The sequence below is a fragment of the Oryzias melastigma genome, linkage group LG21 (assembly GCF_002922805.2).
Source record: "Oryzias melastigma strain HK-1 linkage group LG21, ASM292280v2, whole genome shotgun sequence".
NCBI lineage: Eukaryota > Metazoa > Chordata > Actinopteri > Beloniformes > Adrianichthyidae > Oryzias > Oryzias melastigma.
Window position 1 is genome coordinate 9,288,588 of NC_050532.1, and position 21,110 is coordinate 9,309,697.

The window sequence follows — 21,110 nt, forward strand, 5'->3', positions numbered from 1 at the left end:
AACGGAAGAATAATCGCCTTCCTCATTAAATTAAAAACCAGGAAACTGTATCCTTGTAAAAGGCTCAGCCAGCATTACATAAGATTCTATAGTTGTGCGGCAGATGACCTGTCCTAGTAAGTCATCTGTCCTAGTAACGCCTATTTGATGCAGTACTTGTGGATATTTCAGAGACACATAAAAATATGTTATGTTAAAAATTATTCACACCTCCATTTGGCTTGGTTTGCTTTCACACTTAAGAAGATTAAACTATTGGGAAACCGCACACTGTTACAACAGTTGTTTTTCTAAACAATGGTACGACCTGGAACAAACATTATAGCGAAGGCGGTTATTAAAATGATTGTTCACTTTGTGTTACAAGCACCAAATTGGCTTGAATGTACCTATGAATCTCCTCTCTCAGAAACGTCTGTTAGCCACAAGAAAACCCAAGATTTTAAAATATATACAAAATATGCATAATAGTATTCTGGAGGAACCCCTCAAGGTTAAAGACTGGATTTTGTGCATGAACAGCCCATATTGCTGAAACAGTTGCAAATAGACCAGGGGTCTGCAACATGTGGCTTTTATCTCTCCATGCTGGCTCTATGGCTGAATTAAAAATAAAATTGTAGTAATTTTCAAAGAAACTTAGAAGCTTAGCTTCTATTTTAGAAACATGCTAACGTTCTTTGCTAGTTTGTTTTCTACTGGGTTTTTTTAGGCTAATTTAGAGTTAAGCTTCTATTTTAGCAACATTTTGGCTAATTTAGTTTACTGAGGAATTTTGGGCTATTATGGAGTTCAGCTAGTAATTACGCAACGAGCTAACTTCCTCTGTAATTTGCCCTCTACTAAAGGTAAGGGATAAAAACAAAAACCCGTTTTGAGATATAGTAGTTTCTTTTTATATTTTTGCTTTTGTTCGTACCAAAAATACTTCACATTTATTTATTTATTTTTTCAAATTTCTTTAAGGCTAAAGTAAGTCCATGTGGCTCCTTCTAGGTTTTGATCAGTAGATAATGGGCTCAAATGGGTCTTTTACCTTTAAAGGTTGCCGGCCCCTGAAATAGACAAAATATTTTTGTAACAACTGAGTGTAAGGCCCACTATCTACACGAATGTCTGCCATGTTGGATTTTTCTTGTGGCTAAGGTGCTTCTCTGAAAGTAAAGATCCTATAGTACATCCCAACCAAATTTGGTGCTTGTACCACAAAATTCACTATTTGTCTAATATACCAATCTAACTGGCTCCACTATTATGAGAAAAATGAGCAAAGAAGCAATCTGGATGAACATCTGCTAGTCCTCCATTGTTGCCTCTGCATTTAGATCATACCACTTTTGTCAAAACAGTATGATATGAACTTGTTCAGGTTAAAAAATAACTTTGTGTATAGTTGTCATCATTGAAAAATATTGCAAACATTCGTCTCATTTCAGTTCATAATCACACTTTTATTACCCACGATTCTTAGATCAATGCTATTACGCAGATATGTTGTTAGCTAAGAGTTGTTTTACATTTTTAATTTAAGATTCATAAAGTGAAAGAGACTGAAAACAGTTTAAAACATTATGTTTAGGTCTTAATTTTTTCCAATGATACTTGTGTTTCTCGTGCATGTTGGTAACCTGTTTGCAGTGTTAACAGGTCGTTCCTTGCGTTCACTCAGCATGGCAGCATTATTCCTGAGCAATTTCAGATGGTCTCTCAAAACGTCCGACATACTGCCAAGAGAGCAGACGTTAGAGTCTTCTGTTACTCTAAACAGTAAACAGGAGGCCTGCTGAGGTGCCACTTTCATGCTAAGTGATGACACTGAGACGTGTGCAAACATAACCGCCCTGTGTTTTTGTTTGTTGTGTTTTTTGGGGTGCTATAGACAAACATGCATTTAAGAACACATCACAGAGTTTAGTGATAGTTCTCAGTGGAGACTCTTCTATCTGCTCTTTTTGAGTTTCAGCTGCTTCATGTTAGCAAAGAAAGAAGCTCAGCAGTATAAAGTTATCAAAAGCTGAATATATTCGGAAGGCAACTATTTTTCTTTATTCTCCAGACTTATTTTAGCAGACCGATAAAAAAAATGTGTAGCATGAAAAGCATTAGCCTAGCAAAATGTAGCAGGTGTAGCTAACTTTTCTTTCTTTCTTAAAGGAAATGTTGAGCTTTCTAAATGTTTGACAGATTTTCCCAAACCCGCTTTCAAGTGGACTTCAAATAGACTTCCAATCAACCTCTTACTGATGGCATCTGGCTCCTAAATGGCAACATCTTTATTGCTAAGAAATGGCCCTTAAACTGACTTAAATTTGTTTAGGCTGGAAGTAAACCATTTTTATTGGGTGATGTCACACTCACTTGGTCCAGTTCCCATGTACAGGCAATGGGTACACCCTGTACAGGTCATCAGTCCATTGCTAGGCTACACAATCACCCACATTCACACTTGGGGGCAAGATAGAACCATCAAATAACCTATGAAGCTTGTATCTGTACTACGGGAGGACACCATAGTGACTGGAGAAAACCTACAATCAATGGGCAAGAGTTAGCATAACATCACTTTAGCCAAAATTTTCAAGATCCTTATGAACTATTTACTTAGAAGTTAAAATTGGCTTCAGGTGACGCATTATAAACATACTAAATCTATGTTCACCAAAGACTGTGGAAAATAATTGTTCTGACCATCTGTGGTCTTATAGTGAAATTTACATTTAATAGAGTGGGTGCATTTAAATGGAGAACTGAGACTGACTCAGGTGTGTAACAATTCCGCTTGTAACACTTTCCATTTCAAAGGAGATTGAGCCCTCAAGCCACAGAGTTTACTATTTATTGACTTGTCGCTTTATTGTCAAAATGCAATAACACAAGAGCTAAAAAATGACACGAGTGTCTAATTATTTACAGAGCTCTTTCCTGTTTATCAAGATAACAGTATTTGATTTTTCTGATTGTAGTTTTTTCCTATCACAAAAACCAGTCAGTGTGGTTTAAAATTGCAGCAGCCATAATAACTGGCTACAAGAAGCACAAACTCTTTAGATTCAGCAGCAAAATATTATTTGTTCATTCTTTATATCAGCTCCGCATCATTGTTTAAGTGCAGTAACCATCAAAAGACTTAGTTAAATAGTACTGTAAAAATTAATCTGTTTATGTTCTTTAAGCTGCTGTCACCTTGAATCTAACAAGAAGAGGAAATGAAGAGCAAAATAAGATGCTGGAAAATATATAATTATTGGATTGTTTTTGTTCCAGAGTTTTAGAAAGCTGCTTAATCAGTAGGACTGCAAAAAGCTTTTTCCAAATCCCATTTTCTGACATCAGCAGTCAAAAAAAAAAAAAAACCTTAATGTATGGTTAAGTGCATTTTGTACCTAAAGGCCTAAATTAAACAATACATTCATTTAGCCAGCACAGGGTTTAAACAGGGTTTATTGCTGGTTTTTACTTCTTGGCTTCACAACTTTATATTTTTTAAGCACTTGCAAAGTGGATTTACTGGCGGAAAAAAAGGTTATAATTTTGTTGAAAGGTTTGCTTAGTTTGCTTAGTTAAACCTGGTCATACATTATTTAACTTTAAATATAGAACTGCATTGCTCTAAGCATAACCTTTTCATGACCGGGGTCTTATTTTTGTGATGATCAGAGTTTTTTTTTTTTCTTTTCTATTTAAAATCCGATCAAAATGAAGCATTTCATTGGGATTTTACCGTATTTGCTAAGCCGTGTCTAATTGTTTATTGTCTTTTTCAAAATGGTGTCACTCTTTACATTTTGTGGGTGTACTGTATTGAAGGTGTTATACTCTTTCTGTCCACAGGTGTCACTGTAGGAGTGTAGTTGTGATGGTGCTGTGTTGTAAAAGACAACCCTTTGTTCATTTTTTCTTGTTCATTTGTTTATATATGCATCGTATGTTTTGTTAATAAAGTTATATAAAAAAAACTATGGTAACAGGCTAGCGTAGCATCTCTAGCCTATATAACTTATTGGTTACCGGTATTATGAGTAGGCTCACGCCTCTAATTTGGCTAACATAGCTAACAAATTCTACAGTGACTGATGGACTTACCTTTGACTCTTTTATCTCTCTTAATAGTTTGTTGCACCTTATATAAGTTTGAATATAGACCATTCATTTGTGGTGTGCCCTATAATGCAAAAAATATGGTACAGTTCATTGGAAATGGAAATGTCCGCTTAATCCTAAACAGGAGCGAAATTGAGATACTTTACTACAAAGTGAGGATGTGTGTTGTTTCATATATAGCTGCTTGATAGACTCAATAGTTTTGCGGTCTATTTTTTGTCCTTTGAGGTGAAGATGTACAAAAGTAAGACCAGCAGCTCAGATTGGAGGTCCCTATAAGGTTGCAATCTCCTCAGCTCTTGTTGTCTCTTCTTGTAATCATTTAATTTAAAGCCAACAGAAAAACCTTAGCCTTCCCTTTATCTCTGAGGCTGTCACAGCGGCCATTGTTCAGAGGGCAGAAATAGAGTGATAGAAAACTGCTGCTTTGCCATCCAGCTCTTTTGAGTTGGAAACTCAAACTGCCTCCAATTATACTTTTAGATGAAAAGAACTTCGCATGTAAATGAAAATATAAGCTGTTGCTCATTTTCTTTCTTTTTTGGCAGCAGTCTTTTTTCTCCTTCGACCTCCACTCCTGCACACGCACAAAAGGTTCTCATTGATCTTTCATAAACCCCTTCTGACTTTAGCCCGATCCTTAAAGCTCGAGCTTTTTCATAAAAATCCTTCACATTGTGTCCCGCATGCCCCAAGGTCAATGAAATTCTGAAGATTTAAGTAGGATGAAGGCAGGAGAAGGGTGGTTCTGAAATGTTTCCAAATTTTATGTTGATTTTTCACACATTCTTAAATTTCCATTAAAAAACAAATGACAGAGTATTTAACAAAATGATAAATATTCAGCCTGTTTGTTATCATTTGTTGTAAAACATTAATTTTTTACAATAGTCAGGACAAAGGCAGGCATTTCTCAATACAGTTAAGTTATCCATACTTTGTAAGACCCTTCCCATTTATTTTTACTTTAAATTCTAAGCTTAAAGGACAGAAAGCTACAAAAATAAAAAATAAAAATCTCTAAGACCCACTAGAATGAAAAGGGTGTTTTTAACATGTTTAACATTGATTTGGTATCCAGTTCAGAACTGTACAGCTGGATAGCTCCAATGTGGTTTGCCATTTTTGTTGCACTGGTAATGTCAGGTGGGGTTGTGAGGGGCTGTAAGCTAGAGGAAGGGAGTGTAAACATTTAGGAATGGGTAACAGGAAAGGGGGACGGGGTTGCTCAGCACAAACAGTCCCACTCACAATTCAGAGGCTAATGAACTGCTGCCACTCTGCAGAATCTATGTCCTTGAAAATCATTAATAAAAGACCACTGGGAACGCTTTGAAAATATGATCAACAATAGTTTGGTACAAATTTTTCATTTGCCTTATTTCTTTTTTTAAGTGTTTTCTATTTGTATAATTTGCATGATAAGCAAAACTCCATTTGTCTTTGAATTTGCACAAACAAGAGTAAATCATAAGGAAACATTTATTGACTGTTGATTGATTTATTCATTTATTATAGTACCATAAAATAAATAGAGCATTCCTTAAAAAATCTTATATAAATATATTTGGGGGAAAAAACTACACTTGTGTCAAAATAAAACTCTTATACTTAAGATTCCATGAACCTTTTTTTTTACACATCAAGCTAATTTCCTTTTAAAAATTAGAGCTTTTTGTTCACAATTTTTTTCACATTGAATAGTAGCACCTGATCACACAAGTTTATATTCTTTTGATAAGCCCAACAAAGTTTGACAATCTAAACGTGATTTGCTTGTCAGTGGCGTCCAGTTTTTATAATAATTCAAAGTACAGATACAATTAGAGGTCCTGCCGCTCATTTTGATCACCGGGCGCTGCAGTCTGGTAGTAGTGTGTTTCAGGTGTTGTGGTGCATTTTGGGGCATTTCTAATAGATTTTAGAGTATAGATATCTCAAATTTGTCAAATCGTCACGTTTATGAATACGTTTTTGGACAAGTTTCAAGTAGCAAGCTTAATGGGAGTTGAAAGAGAGGCAGAGGACGCAATTTGTCACACAATTAAGAAAAAAAATGTTTGCAAGTTTAGATAAATTGGGGTAAAATTCTACATGAAATTATGTGGTAAAAGATCTAAAAAAAAATAAGTAAGTAGATATATGAAATGATGAAATGGCATCTTTAAACTCGGACAAACATTTCAAGTAGATTATCCAATTTGTTGCTTTGAGTTTCGGAAAGGACAGAAGCTCTTCTCATCTCGGCATAATTCGTGTAAGTCCCTAAGGTTGCAGAGAGATACTGGAATATTCAGCTATTCAGCAGAGTAATTTATTATTTAGTACTGCCAATTCCGCACACGGGGGTTTCAGCCAATCAACACATTAGCAACACTATACAATATTAAAGTTATTGACCGGCCCGTAATGTGCAAACATGAGTTCGATAAAAAACGGAAGCTCTGGCACATTAAGAGTATTTAGATAGAGTTCTTCTCCCTCGGTGCGCGTGGCCGTCTTCCTCTCTGACCTCACCGAATCCTCGAAGTGTTTTTGGCCGAAAATGTATTTTATTGATCCGAAACCTTAAGCCATCAGTGTATTCAGTGTCGGCGCTCATATTCCATGTGTTGCGCCGGCCAAAATGGGCCTCCTCCGCTCATAAACCCATCTCACATGGGTATTTATATGGAGCTGAGCTATTATCCCGCTACTGTCCTTGGAGGTCTCGCATGTTGTCTGGTCTCTGGCTCTGTGCGTTTTAGCAGATCACTTTATGTGCCATATCGAGTTACACGGAGCTTCGGAGTGCTCGTGAGTATCCGTTTCGCCGCTTTATTGTTGAACAGTTCTGTAAGCTCGGGAGTGTTTGAAGGGGCTTTACACAGATTCAGTGGGAAAGCCATGGAAAAGGATTCGCTGACACATAAACAAATGTGCAACTGGAAACAGTATGGCATCCCGCTGCCTTTGAGAGCATCTGTAGTAGATGGACAGGATGCTCGTGTCCTCGATCCATCCTCCCATCGCATCAGCATCCCTCTTACCACACAGCCGACTGTTTTTCTTTTCAAATCTAGCCCTCAGTATGACTCTCCGGTCTATCTTTAGAGATGCTTCGTATGCCCGACCACACCCACAAATGCGTCTGTCTCTTCCACACACAGACGACCGCAAGCTTATGCCCGAGCAGGCCCAGACACGCACTTACATATGCAGACACACGCCTATTCAGCTAATGCCCGCGGCCGTCCCAGCCTCTGGTTAATATCTGTGTTTGTTCTCTCCTGCAGATGCTGGCTCAGGATCAGGAGATGATGGTAAGATTACTCACGCCGTCCTCCTCCACCACCTCTATTCTAACTCGACATGTGCTGCTTTTTAATATCTGCCTGCCACGCCGGAAAGTGTGTTCTTTTAGAATAAACACACAGAAAAGTGCAGGTCATTCCATTTTTTTTTTTAAGGAGGAACATTTGGAGAAAAAAAATGACCCTTTATTTTGTTGATGGCAAGACTTGACTCCATATTCATTTCAACTAGTGAAAGTTCCTGATTTACAACAAATTTTTCTTTACATAGTTTACATGTTACCCCAGCCTCCTTACTCAGAAACAGAAATACAGTGTTGATGATTGATATTGATTGGGGACAGATGTGGTGTAGAGGTAGAGCAGTCGACCTTTGATCAGTATGCCCGCCTATGTGTCAAAGTGTCCTTGGGCAAGACACTGAACCCCACGTTCTCCTGGTAGTTGAGATTGGCGCCATGTAAGGCAGCGGAGTGTGTGTGCATGTGTGAATGGGTCTGACCGTAAAACACTCTGGGGTTTAAAGAAAAGGAGAGAAGTCCTATGTAAATACAAAATTTACCAATTCAAAGAAAAAATGGATGGATTGGTTGTCTTTGCAATCTTGTCATAGAGAGAATACAAGTGTATTCCAATAATTCCAGTAGTCATAAACTTTCATTTGCATAAAGAGAGGGGGGACTTGACTGTCATTTGGAAAACTTGGAATTTTGGATCTTGGGAAAAGTGTTCACAAGCTTAAATATTTTATCTCCAGGATTTTATTGTCAAATGTGATTATAGACCATTGACATGAATATCAATGGACTGCTCAACCACTCCCCTCTCGTGTTCCAAATAGAAAGGGTTGCAAAAAGGTCAAAGTCACATAGACTTCCATTGAGAAATAGACAGTTATTTCTCAGTCATTTTATTTGTCAGAATAAGCATCTGATGCATTCTTCTTAGCACGTTCTTTATAATCCATTTTTTTTAAGATACTTTTTTCTTTATTGCCAGTTATTCAAGTTGTAAACTGACCAATCAGATGCCTCAGTAAAATCATGTGGCTCCCATGGCAGATTTTTTTTATCAAGCACCCAAACACTATATTTAATTTGGATATTAGGTTAACAAAGTTACAGTTTTAAAGGCGGATCGTTTTACATTGACGTGGATGAGGATAGGCTATATTTTGTAACAGCTTTATAGTGTTCTTTTTGTGACGTGCATTGGCCTTATTTGCTTGTGATTCCCAAACTGGTCTCATAGTGAAAGTATTTGTTCTATTGTGTTACATTTTTGTGCACACATGCAATAAAAAAAAAAAATAAAATAAACTTTTTTAGTTTCCCTCCTGGTTGTTTTAAAATACCACAGTGACATTTACAACAACACTTGAAACTTGAGTTGGTCTTGGTAAAAAATGTCCTATGAGCATCTCCTGACATACACTTCAAGTGTCTTAAATGTGTGCAGTGTTTGGATCTTGATGAAAAAAAAGGAAAATTTGCTTCTTTCCTTAATCTTCCTGAACATTTCAGGTCTTTGGTATCCTTAGTTCCTACTGACTAGAAAAGAACTAAAAAGCTTCTAAGCATAAGTTTTTAAGGATTGTCAAATATGAAGGAGGATTGTGCTTCAGGTGTCACACTTTTCAAGGCCTGCTCAAACTCAGCAAGAGCAGAGGAATGTATTCTCTTTCCCGAGGCGGCAAAAAAGATGTAATTTTTTTTTTCTGGCCCCGTGGACAATCATCCATCTGACGCATCTGTTGAACCGAGAAACTGCACTTGTCCTGCTCAACTGTTCCTTTTCTTTGCAATCTCTTATTGTGGCGGGGGGGGAAATCGTTCTACTCTTGTGCTTTAACCCTGTGGTTTTCCTCTACAACCGTACTGTAATGCCTCTGAATTATTGCCATCTTATTTCTTGTTTTTATACATAAAAACATTCATTTGGACAGCATTGGTGATTCCAAGGCTTTCTACTCTCGAGATCTTGTAAAGTTCTGGTCCAGAAGAATTTCTGTCGGTAAAAACAAATAAATTGTGGCATATTGTGAAGTCAATAGACTTTTTATGTTTTTTTTTTTTTTTTTTTAACCAAGATTATCATTCACATCTTAAATCTTGCACATGTAAAACAGATGACATCAAAGTTATGTTTTCCCATCTGTCTTTATAGTCATTTACACAGTGGTCCTCAATGTAGACTGTGAAGTCATTACAGGTGTGACATATGCAATCATATATAGTCTATGTAATTTATTCAAGTAGGGGAGGCGATAATGTTAAGTCCTTAGACTTAACACATCTGATGTTGTGTCATCCTAATTATTCATTCTAGCATATCAAGTCTACATCTGTTGTGTGCACAATAATTACACATACTTTATATATATTATATTGGGATGCTGTACCAAAACTGGTATTGCATGGTACTGGCGCCACATCATCACTTTTTAATGGTATCGGTGAAGTGGCGTGGCAACCTGATATGCAACCGTTTTTTTTGTACGTAGACTCTGAAAATGGTCGTAAAACTTGCGTAGCTTTATGTATACAGGAGATTTTTAAACTTGGATGCCCTTAACAGAGACTTCATTGGAAGTGGCTGCTTGAAGGCGGTGAGGGCGGTGGAAACATGTCATCTTAACCCTTCAGAGGTGGTCAGAACACTTTTTTTATGTGCTTTAGTTATAAGTCTAGTTGGAAACACAGTCCTAAATGCCGGCCACTTTTATTTCAGTTTGATGGCCCATTTACACCATTGTCTTACACACTCTAAACACTTTGATCTTAGGATGCTTAGTTATTAGTGTGCTGTTTACTGCCTGAGCATGATGCTAACTGCTCTTTACCCTTCCCACACAAACAGGGAAAGTAGTCTTTTCAGTTTTTTTTTTTTAATTTGCTCAGCTTTGGAGCAGTTGTCGAGCACAGAAAAGAGCTAACTCTTCCTGCACTCAAAGATGGAGGACATGACACTACCTGCGTTTTATTTCATGACCTCCATTATTTATTTGTCAAGCTCACTTGTCACAAAGTGAGTGTTTACAGAGGAAATGTATTGCAGAAGCTGAGATTTAGCACAAGACCTTCTGCAAAAATGAGTTAGAAAAGCTGTTTTTATGTTTTTGGGTTTTTTTTGTAGGAAGATTTTTTTTTGTGAAATGTAATGTCTGGAGATAAAAAAGAAAAACTTTTAGCAACACAAAGATTCAGTTTCAGTAATGGTCTAACAGTGAAAGTGGCATTTCTCCTCTAAAACTATCTAAGTCACAACGTTTTGTTCTTGTTTTTCTACAATAGAAGCCATGCAGTGTCACAGAAACAGCACAAGCTGCCTATACAATAGGCGCCTTGTCTTTTTTAGCTTTTTGTTTTGTAGCCTGGTACAACTGTTGCTGTTTCTCTGTATTACACAGCAAAATCAAAAGAGAGTTGTTGTTTTTTTGTGTGTGTGTGTTTGGACAGCTGGTATAAACTGGAGAAAGATTCATAGAGGATATGCAAAGCTTGTATCATGTAATTGTATCAAGGTGTTGTGACTTTAGGCAATTTTCTTTTATTTCTTTTTGCGTAAAACAAATTATTAGAAATAGCCATCTTACTTCCGGAGGTATATTCTTTTCTCTAAGGGTGTACTAGGCAGTGTTGCATTGAACTTTACCTCGCACCGTCTTCAAATTATAATGTCAAATCTGTGTTTGTGGACATTTATCATAGCGGTTTTGAAGCAAGATGTTCTGATTAAAAAGAAAACAGCCCCGTTTCTTTGCCTGTTAAATAGTAATGGAGAGCCGAATAAATTCCTTGAAATTTAAAATGTCGATTGATGGTGTGACTAAACGTCTGACCTGGTTCTGGCTCCTTTTGTTTTCAAATAAGCAAACAAGGAGTGTTTTCCATCTTGCGTGTTTCCTACATTTATTATACGATGGGGCGAAAAAGTATTTGTCAGTCACTGACTCAGCAAGTTGTCTTACTGTAAAAGATGAGAGATGTTAGCAGTGCTCATTATTGGTACACTATGATTTTGGGAGACAGAATGATGATGTTTCCACCCCCATGCTTCACAATGACTATGGTGTTTTTAGGATGCAACTTAGCATTCTTCTCCATCCAAACACAACAAAGGATTTATCCACCAAAGAGTTTCCTTTTGATTTATTTGAGTCTTGATCAGTCGCACAATCTTGTTTCTGGTGTCCTTTGACAGCTCTTTGGTCTGGTAGATAACCAGTTTAAACAGGTGATATTAATTCAAATAAGTGTAGGATGGAAGAGCTTCTTAGAAAAGAAGCAACAGGTCTGTGAGGGACAGAATTAGCTAAATGCTTATTTTCTGCATCATTACACAAATGCAATCTTTAAAATTTGTGCAATTTGATTTCCTTGATTATTTTTATGTTGTCTCTCACAGTTGAATTGTTTCCATAATGAACATTACAGACAAAGCTCTTCCTTTTAAGAGAGACAACAGCATGCAGAGTTGGTGAATTACAACCTACACAAACTTCCAGCAAATAGCACACACCAAAGACACCACTTTATCACGATCCAAGGACAATTTAGTTTTGGAGTTTGGTGCTCTCACATTTACAGGTAACGCCTGAATCATAGTCAACTCTTCTTTGGTTAATGCTTCAAGTCAGGGCTGTGGATTGTTGCTTAGGTGGGGATCCGATTTGATTAACGAATCAAAATCAACGATTCACGAATTGAACCATGATTCTTACTTTTTAACATAATGTTTATTGCAATGTGTATATCTTTTTACTGGAGGGGTGAAAATGGAAACTGTTTTATTAAATCACCATCATGTATACCTTTATTTAGAAAAGGAGATCAGAATCAACAAAACGGATTAAAGAAAAACACGAAGATACAAATAGAAAAAAATGTTGTTTTTTTGCCAACCTTCTGGTTCAGTTCAGCAGTAACGTAAACAATATAAATAGGATAAAAAATCACTGCTGTTTTGGATCACTTACCAACATCACCTGAAAATGTTCTCCACAGTTTTCTATCCTCAAAGTTCTTCAACATTTTACGTTCTAAGCATTATATATTGGTGCAGAACCCGTATGAAAAAAGTCAGGGTTTTTTTCCGTGGGAGAATCAGCTGATTCATGTTAAATACATCCACCCTTCAGCAGCGTGAGGATGCGTTTCTCAGCTTCAGAATAAGCTGGAGCTTCGTTAATTGCGTCAAATGTTGAAGAGTTACCATAACCAAAAGAATGTAAACACTGGAGCTAAAGCTCTGGTGCTAAAGCAAATTCATTTTTTTCAGAAGTTATGTCAGTGAGAAAAATTTCAGTCTCAGTTTTTGAATGGAAAAAAAACTCTCGGTAGTCTTATTTTGAAAACCAGAAGCTTCACTGACACGAAGATGTTTACTTCCGGTGACAGTACTGCGGCTCTTTCTGCTTTGTTTTAGTTCATAAACTTAAAATCCAACATTAATCTGCATTTCTATTTTACTACACTCTACTATATTTACAAAGATCGCGAATCAGTGATTTTGGACGTCGCCAATATTCATGGTTGATGCCTCGGTCAATGACGGATGTTGTCCCTCGATCAGTATAGGATATTTAATTTATTCTTATTATAATCAACGCTTTATATTTCAACCTTTTTATTCCCGATAAATACTCCACTAGATGTCTGCGTGTCATGAACAGATCACAAAATGTTATTGCTGTAAAAGAATACGGCAGCAGTTTAAACGGGACGCTAACATAAACAATTCAGTCAAGCTAGCTAGATGTTCACAGATTCAGACTTCCGGGACCAATAACTCTTCTAAAAACGCTTTGAAGTGACAGCAAGTGTCTCTATTGGTTTGTCCTAACACAAACAACAACCTCTAAAGGCGTTTCAACAATGTTAATGTTACACTCTTTGTGCTGCCGACAGACAGACGGCTGCAGAGCAGCTGCTAACTGTGCTAAGCTAAGTGCTAGTTCTGTGATTTAACTCCTTAAGACCTGAGCCTGTTTTATTTATCTGACAGGGAAATAAAAGTTGCGAAAATTAACTACTGTGGTAATAAAACAGAAAATGTGATGTCTTAAGAACTTAAAAAAAAAGAATCACATAATCTTTAAAAAAACCAAAAACCTAATAAATGGTTCTAATGATATCCGCTAGTCATGATCACTCATCATCAAATTCATGCTAAGTCATCATTCATTTTTAAGAATTTTAAATGAGGACAGGAATCACATTTGGCTAAAAATGTTCAATAGCTCTAAAGATATTAACGCTTAATTCACTAAACTTTCTCACGTGACTAATTATCACTTATATAACGAGAAAATTATTTTTTTTCCTAGTTTATATTTGCTCTATTTTTACTTGTTTATTAAAACTACTTCATAGAAGTGTTCTAGTGAAGTTTTTAATGATAAAAGAAGGTTAATGAAATAAAAATAAGGGACAACACAAACCTGTTTATTCAATTTGTTCATGTTTTAAATGTGTTTTAAAAGTATCAGATCGGTACTCGGTATCTTCAAATCCATACAATCGAATGACTCAGAATCGGATCGGGCCCAAAAAAACAGATCGGGACATCCCTAGTGGGAATCACACCTGCACAACAGACTGCTCAGAAAACCTCATATAACTGCATTAACTATTTTTGTGGTTGTTTTAATTAAACTATGATTAGGGCAAACTGAACATCTGGCTAATGTAGACCCCTCTAACCATTAATCAGGGTTTCTTTATAAGTAATTATGAGGGTTTTTTTTGCACACAAAAATCTCTTTCTATCTTTGCTTTGTTGCATTGTCCATTCACAATGGCCTTGAACCACACCAGAGTTTACTTGCAAGTGAGCAGAGTGCCTTGTTCCAAGCCAGATCGGGATTCATTTGTGTGTCTCACACCAGAATCCAAATGAACTTTCATAACGGCACTGAGAAAGTAGACAACCTAAGGACATCAACCCTGTTCTGGTGCAGCCCTGATGTGTATGTGTGTCGTAGGATAAAACTTATTTGTAAACTTAAGCGTGTACATCTTATTTTCTGATAATATCTTCTTATCTGCGTCCTTCGCAGAGTTTATTTATGCAGTTTTCTTCATTATCTGCAATGCATTGAGTTTTGCTCAGCAGATAAGTAGGAAAAACCATGTTTTAAAAAAAGAAATAAATAAACCAAACAGCAGAAAGACATCAGCGTAAGAGAGGAAATGAAGCTGGCGATTGATCAACTATATAGAGAAAAAGGAAAGTTGAAGGAGAGAAATGCAGAGGAGGAGCTGGACAAAGAAAAACCGTCAGGAGAAAGTGACAAAATAGAAAATAGAACCAAAAAAAAGTGGAACACTTGTTAAGCAGAGATGAAGAGAGAAGAGGCATGAGGATGGAGTAACAAAATGAAACATATATTTATTTGTGAGTTCAATGAGCGCAGTGTTCTGAACATGTGAGACGAGGCATATAATAAATTCTCATGGTAGACTCACACATGGATTATACAAAGTGACACAAGCATTAACATCATGCTTTGTCTGTAATGCCTTGTCTGCTGTGTCTAACCGAGTGCTCTGGTGTATAGAGGATCACGCTTCCCGAGGCTGTTTTTAAACATTCATCTGCACCATTCTGAACCAGAGGAACGTTAACAGGGTTCCGCTTGCATTGGCTCCGTTTGTCACGCTAAAACAAAAAAACAAAAAAAAGAAGGAACAAACAATGTCAGAAGCAGCTGTTGAGTTTACTGGAGAGAATTTAGAGTGCTTTCACATGGGCCTGTTTGATCCGCACTATTCATTTCCACTTGGTTTGTCAGCTGTGAAAGCTCATTGGACCAAACAAGTGAACCGTTAAAAAAAGGCTTTCTGTCTGCTTGCAAGTGAACCCTAGAAAGTTCAGTGGTAGTGTGAATCCGGATGGGATGCCAAGCTGAGTAAAGAGCATAAAATAACTTAAACAGACTAAGTGATGCAAACTTGCTCCGTTATAAGTAAAACTATACAACAGAAGTGTGAATTTATTCAAACCTAAATCTCAAAATATTGACCTTTCAACAATTTTCTAACTATAAATTATTAAACATTGCCGGTGCTCCCTATCATATAGTACACCTTGTGTATAAATCCTGACTGGGACCTGAAATTGGTTTTCTGGTACGTGGTACTCAAAAGTCTGTCAAAATGTTATAGTACAACTTTGGCAAAGTATGAGCCATGCCACTTGATGGATTGTTTACCGTTATGGACCAGGACCTACAGAGTAATACGTACTGTGCTGCAACATAATGACATGAAAAAATTGTGTTTTGTTTTGTATTTTATGACTGAACAATTGAGAGTCATTTTCAATAAAGTTTGACTTATCTTTCGTGTTCAATGAGTGAGTATGAGAACTGAGTGATTTCTCCCCCCTGGAGTTCCAATTAGAAACTGCCTCCAAGAAGCCTTTCTATTGGGAAGTCTAAGGCAGGGGATATTTTCTCTGTTGTGTCAGTTATTCAAGTTTTGTTGAGACCGATCAGAAGCCTCAATAAAAGTACTCGGTGCTTGTTTCGAATGTCAAAAGTTCAAAACGTTTGATTAAGTTCAGCCCGATCGTCACTTACTGGCGATGTCTGGCTCCAACATGGCGGCGGTGACTGAATTGAATCTTGTGAGCCATTGTAAGCCATTTCTATGGACGTCAAACTCACTCGATACAGTTCTCATATGGTTGGGTTGCACTCTCTCTAATGGCTGGTTTATGCAAATAAAAGAGGCATAGACAAATAACAAGACTATTCAATTAAAAATATAATCTAACTTTAAGCCTTTAATCCAGTGCATGTTATCTATGAAAATAGACCGTTCATTGTCGATTCATTAAAATTGCCCCTCTAAAAATAACCGGTAAGTTTATGAGATTTATTGCCCTGTCAAACTAAGTCTGCAGATCTATCTTGAAATAAAAGCTTTTGTCCTATACTGTAGTCTTTCTTAACAGATACATGTAAGCTAACTGGAGAAATATAATAAATACTAGTAAAATAAAAAAAAAAAAATTGACATTCAGGGTTGAAATTATAAATAAATAAATGAGGGATATATTCCAAAATCATTGCGGAGGCTAGAATAGATGGACAGAGGCTGTGGGAAGTGTTGGATGGGAAGAAGAAACTTGGCCTGACTCGGGTGGAAGAAGCTGCCGGTGTTTTATGGGCGAGGGGGAAGGTTAAAGAACGTGGCAGTAAAAGGCGAGTTTGACTTGTGCTGAAGAGGGGAGCGCGAAAGAGTCGTTGCAGTGAAAATCAAATCTATTTTAACGGGTTGTAATAAATCTGCGAGCATAAAACTTTGGTAAGCCTGCAAGTTGCCAGCTTCATTGTCTGTGGGCAGTGTGAGTGCAGTGTGAAGACCAGCAGCCATGCGTGCATGCGTGCATTCAGGCTTGTAAGAGTGCGTTCTCTTGTGTGCTTGCTATTTTTTATCAGATAAGTGAGAACACAAGTCGACTGTGCAGGGGAAAAAAAGCCTTTGGACATGAGTCTAGTCACATGGCCCCTTCAGTCCAAATTAGACATTTGTCCAAATCAAATTGTACAATGAGGAAATTGAATTTCTCTCACATGATCATGAAGGATCCAAAGGACAAGCAAAGGCTTTAATCTAAAACATTTCTACATGTCTCAACAAATTCAATCCAAGTGTATTTTTAAAGGATACTGGGAGGGATTGTTTTGGGAAGCAGCAGCTTTACTGTGTTGGAAAGACGAAATGAGGTGGAACAAAATGCAAAAGTGATCCGCTATGAGGCAGTGAGGGAACACAACAAAACTGCACCAAAGAATCTTACTTTTAGTATTGAGAGCTGGAATTTTTTCTTTAATTTTAGGGCGTATTCAAACGGGAAAAATCAGTTGGTCCGTACCGAGTCCTGAATCTTACTTTTGAACTGTAATAAGACCACGTCTAACGGACATTTCTGTTTAAACTAAAGCCTGTAAAGAAAAGCATGAGACTAAAGATCTCCTCAGTCATTGGCCAAGAGATGTGAGGGCAGGACAAAGCGAGAAATAATAGAATAGTCAGGATAGTTCACTTATTCAAACTTTATATTTTGCTGAACAATTTTGGACGTCTGTATCAAGGTCCCTGTCCGAGGCAAAGCGGAAGATTGTTTCTTCCCGAGGTGTAATTCATTTGCGTTATTAAATATAAATGCTTTAATTCTTTTTGACTAATCGCGTTAACTTTCACAGCCTTTCACACAACTTGCACACCCCCAATATATATATATATATATATATATAAAACAGTACTGTGCTATATAGACTGCTAATAAAGAAGTATAATCATATTTTGGACCTTAGTTAAAATACAATAGGATGATAGCAGTACCGATCAGACCCACAGGACTGAATTTTGAAGCTTTTCTGTTTGAATAATGCAATTCTGAATTCAATTTCTGGTTAAATTACTTTATTTTTATGCAGCAACTCTCAAAGTTGTTGTGAAGCAACTAATGTATTCAAGGATTTGGGAAAAACAAAAGTTTAAAGCAAATGTTTTATGTTTATGTTTATGTAAGTAAAATATGTTTGGATTTTTAATAAAGAGTAGTGATTGTCCCCTTGTGTTGCTGCCAATTAAAAAAAAAGTATTTACCTAAAAAGTTGTGGAGTTTTTTTGTTGCCATAACAACTGAAAAAGTTTTTCCAAGTCCTCGTATTGCAGTAAACACGTACGATTCTTGACAGTTCAAAGCAAAGAAAGGATGTTGGGGATGTAGAGTGGAACAAAAACTGGGAGCAGGAACTTTTTTTTTTTTTTACTATGAACTGAATTTTGAGATCCGCTGGAAATAAAATCTGGGAACATGGAAGGCTTGCGACAGTATTTTGTGTTAAACTACAACTTCCCTGCCTGAACGAATTCTAGCCTTTCACTCCTCATGACTGTAGTGTTCCGAGCAAGAATAGACTGCAGACGGGGCAGTAAGAGTAGAGGATTCAGGTGCTTCTTCGCAGGGGGAAGGTGTAATTCTGGACCTGAGTGATTCGACTCCCAACCATGACAGTTCTCAGCCAATTTATGTACCCAAAGTGTTGAATATTCCTGCTATATTTGCAGCAGTGTGTAACATTAGCATAGTTTTTGACACGGTACAAACAGAATGGCAGAAGGAATTCATGGTGATGTTTGGAGATTCAGTGTTCTACACCTTTTCCAAACTTGTTTGGAAGATGCACAAGGGAAGAAAAAACAAAAATAAAAAAAGGACATTTTTCATGCAAATGTTGGAGATGCTCATAACTCATCTGCCTGACTAATGTTTGGGAAAAGGTTCTCATCTCTGCCTACATGGTAACTGGTACACACGAACCGACTGGGTTCTTTGAGGCTGCAGACTGAGCTTGTCTTTGTTTGGTGCATCCTCACTGATGACATTTCCTCTGGATTACCTGAGAGGAGCGAGAGAGCCTTCAGGGAAGAAGAATGCGAGGACTTTTTAGAGGTGTGCTAGAAAAGCTTCAGATCAAGGAAGTAAAAGCGAAAACTAGACAACGAGCTTTGCTGTGGTCAGAAATGAAATCAAAAGGTTTCAGGCATCAAGGAGAAGACTGGTGGAGGTCCTTAAAGTCCCACTCGATCCATCGCTTTTCAATTTAATATTTGTTGTTTTCTAGGACATAGTTTCTCTGGAGCATTAGAAATTCAACCCTGAGTTGTGGGCGGGACCATTGACGCAGAACAACCCCGCCCCCTCCTCCATCCCCGTTGCTGTGAGCTTGTAGCTCACCCAGTGTATTTTCTACATTAAAAATAATGTATTTTTCAACAGTGAAAAAAGTCAAACATTGGATGAATTTATTGAAAGTTATTAGTTTTCATCAAATTAAAATTTTATTTGATGGAAAATTGAATTTGATAAAAAATAATTACAAATTACAGAGCTTTTGTTAATTGATACAATTTGTATTGGAGTAGATCTAAAACTTATATTAATCTCAAACGTAGCTGCATCTAATCAGCTGTCTAGGCAGCTACAGATTGGCATTTAGACTGGATTTAATTCACATTGGCAGATATTGTCATTTCTAAAAATGTATGCAAAAAAAATCTCACTATTTTTGATAAAGTGAGTTCAACAATCTATATGTCTGTAATACTTTTGGCCTTATCATATACTTGTTTATATGAACAGTCACATACAAACTGTTCTTAGGAATTGTCAGCAGTGCCATCTATAGGTTGCTTTCATTTATTAGTTTATTTTCTTCCTTATATTTTGTTCATTTTAAGTCCTAATGTTTTTACTATTCTGGTTTTGTTCTGTTTTACGGTTTCCTCTCATTCACTGCTACACGCGCTTTCAGTTATATTCTTATTTCTGTTCCAGTTGATTGTAAATAGAGGTTTAAGAGGTTGTTTTTTTGTTTGTTTGCTTTTCTGTGTCAAATCATCTTTATTTGCATGTTTTCATGTTCATCCTGTTTCAGGTTCATTTTAGTCATTTTTAAGTTTTGCTGTTTTTGTCAAGTTTCAAATAAGACTTGACGCATAAAGTCAATTACTTTTGATGTAGATATTTACTTTTTAGGTCCTTCACAACCCTCATCCATGACTTCACTTTACCTCCATGGATTAATTTATGCTGAAAAAGCAGAATGTTTTTTTCAATATATTCAGTCACATTATATCTTATATAACAACACTGAGGAGAAGCTTTTATCCAAAAACTAACTAACTTAGAAATGGAGAAAATGTGGCTTTAGATGATCTTCTAACAGTTTCTTCCACCATGTACTGTCAGGTTGTTCCTAAATTATTTTTTTTCTAAAAGATTACTAGATTAAGCATTGTGAAACTATAAAAAAAAATCAATGGTCAATTGGTCTTAATGAATGGATTAACCTTACTTTCTTCCTGTCTGAGGGAATCCACATTCACAAGTTTTTTTTTTTGTTTGTTTTTGCTTTTATTTGATTCCTGCAGCTCTATGTTCCACATTTGTTAAGACATTTTGGCTGTATTAATGACAGTTGTCTTTAGCAGCAGCCGCATCATCAGTTGTATTTCCTACATTATGCAGCACGCTAATTATTTGAGATAGTTTCCCTTTGAGGTTACCTGAGATTTTAGGAAGAACTTTCGCATAAACTGTAAAGCATTAAAGATAACACTAAACACCCTCACTACATGTTTCACGGAGATGTTAAAACTGAGGATCATTAGTTGGATGCTTTTTTGGTTCTGCTGCAGTAATGATCGGTACAGAAGGTCATTTCAGCCCACCACAATAACCTTTTAGAATCATTTTCTATTTCCAGTGTTTCCAGAGAGGGGACTCCTCTCAATTGAAATGCAGTACCTGCTTGGATGTTTATTTCTGCTTGGTTTTTAACACAATAATGTTTGTCCTTCTTTGTGTTTTGGTCAGTTGTACTTTGGAGATCCCTTTTATGGTTAACATTTCTTTTTTTCAAATTTTTATTCAGAAAAATTGCAAAGTAGAATGGAACAAGAATAAAATAAAGTGGCAAACTGACTGCAGATCCCCGATGATTGTTCAATCCAGCAGCATCCACAGTGGTGAGCTGTTGCCCCAGTCACATAGCTATTGCTATGGCAACCAAGTTGGAGGTCTAGAGAAGTGAGTAATCTAATCTTCCCACTTTGTGGCACAGTGATAAGGCTGGCCACTACCAGCCCACCGACTTTTGTGTGGGTGTGTGCACGTGTGTGTGTGTGCATCCTT

The 21,110-nt window shown here is 36.9% G+C and overlaps 1 protein-coding gene across 1 annotated transcript in view; it reads left to right on the forward strand.

Annotated features, from left to right (window-relative positions):
* tmeff2a (transmembrane protein with EGF-like and two follistatin-like domains 2a) overlaps window positions 1-21,110 on the forward strand; it is a 148,363-nt gene that overhangs the window by 63,011 nt on the left and 64,242 nt on the right. The window contains exon 4 of the mRNA XM_024286549.2: window positions 7,377-7,403. Coding sequence (XP_024142317.1) covers window positions 7,377-7,403 — 27 coding nt within the window. The remainder of the gene's footprint in view (window positions 1-7,376; window positions 7,404-21,110) is intronic.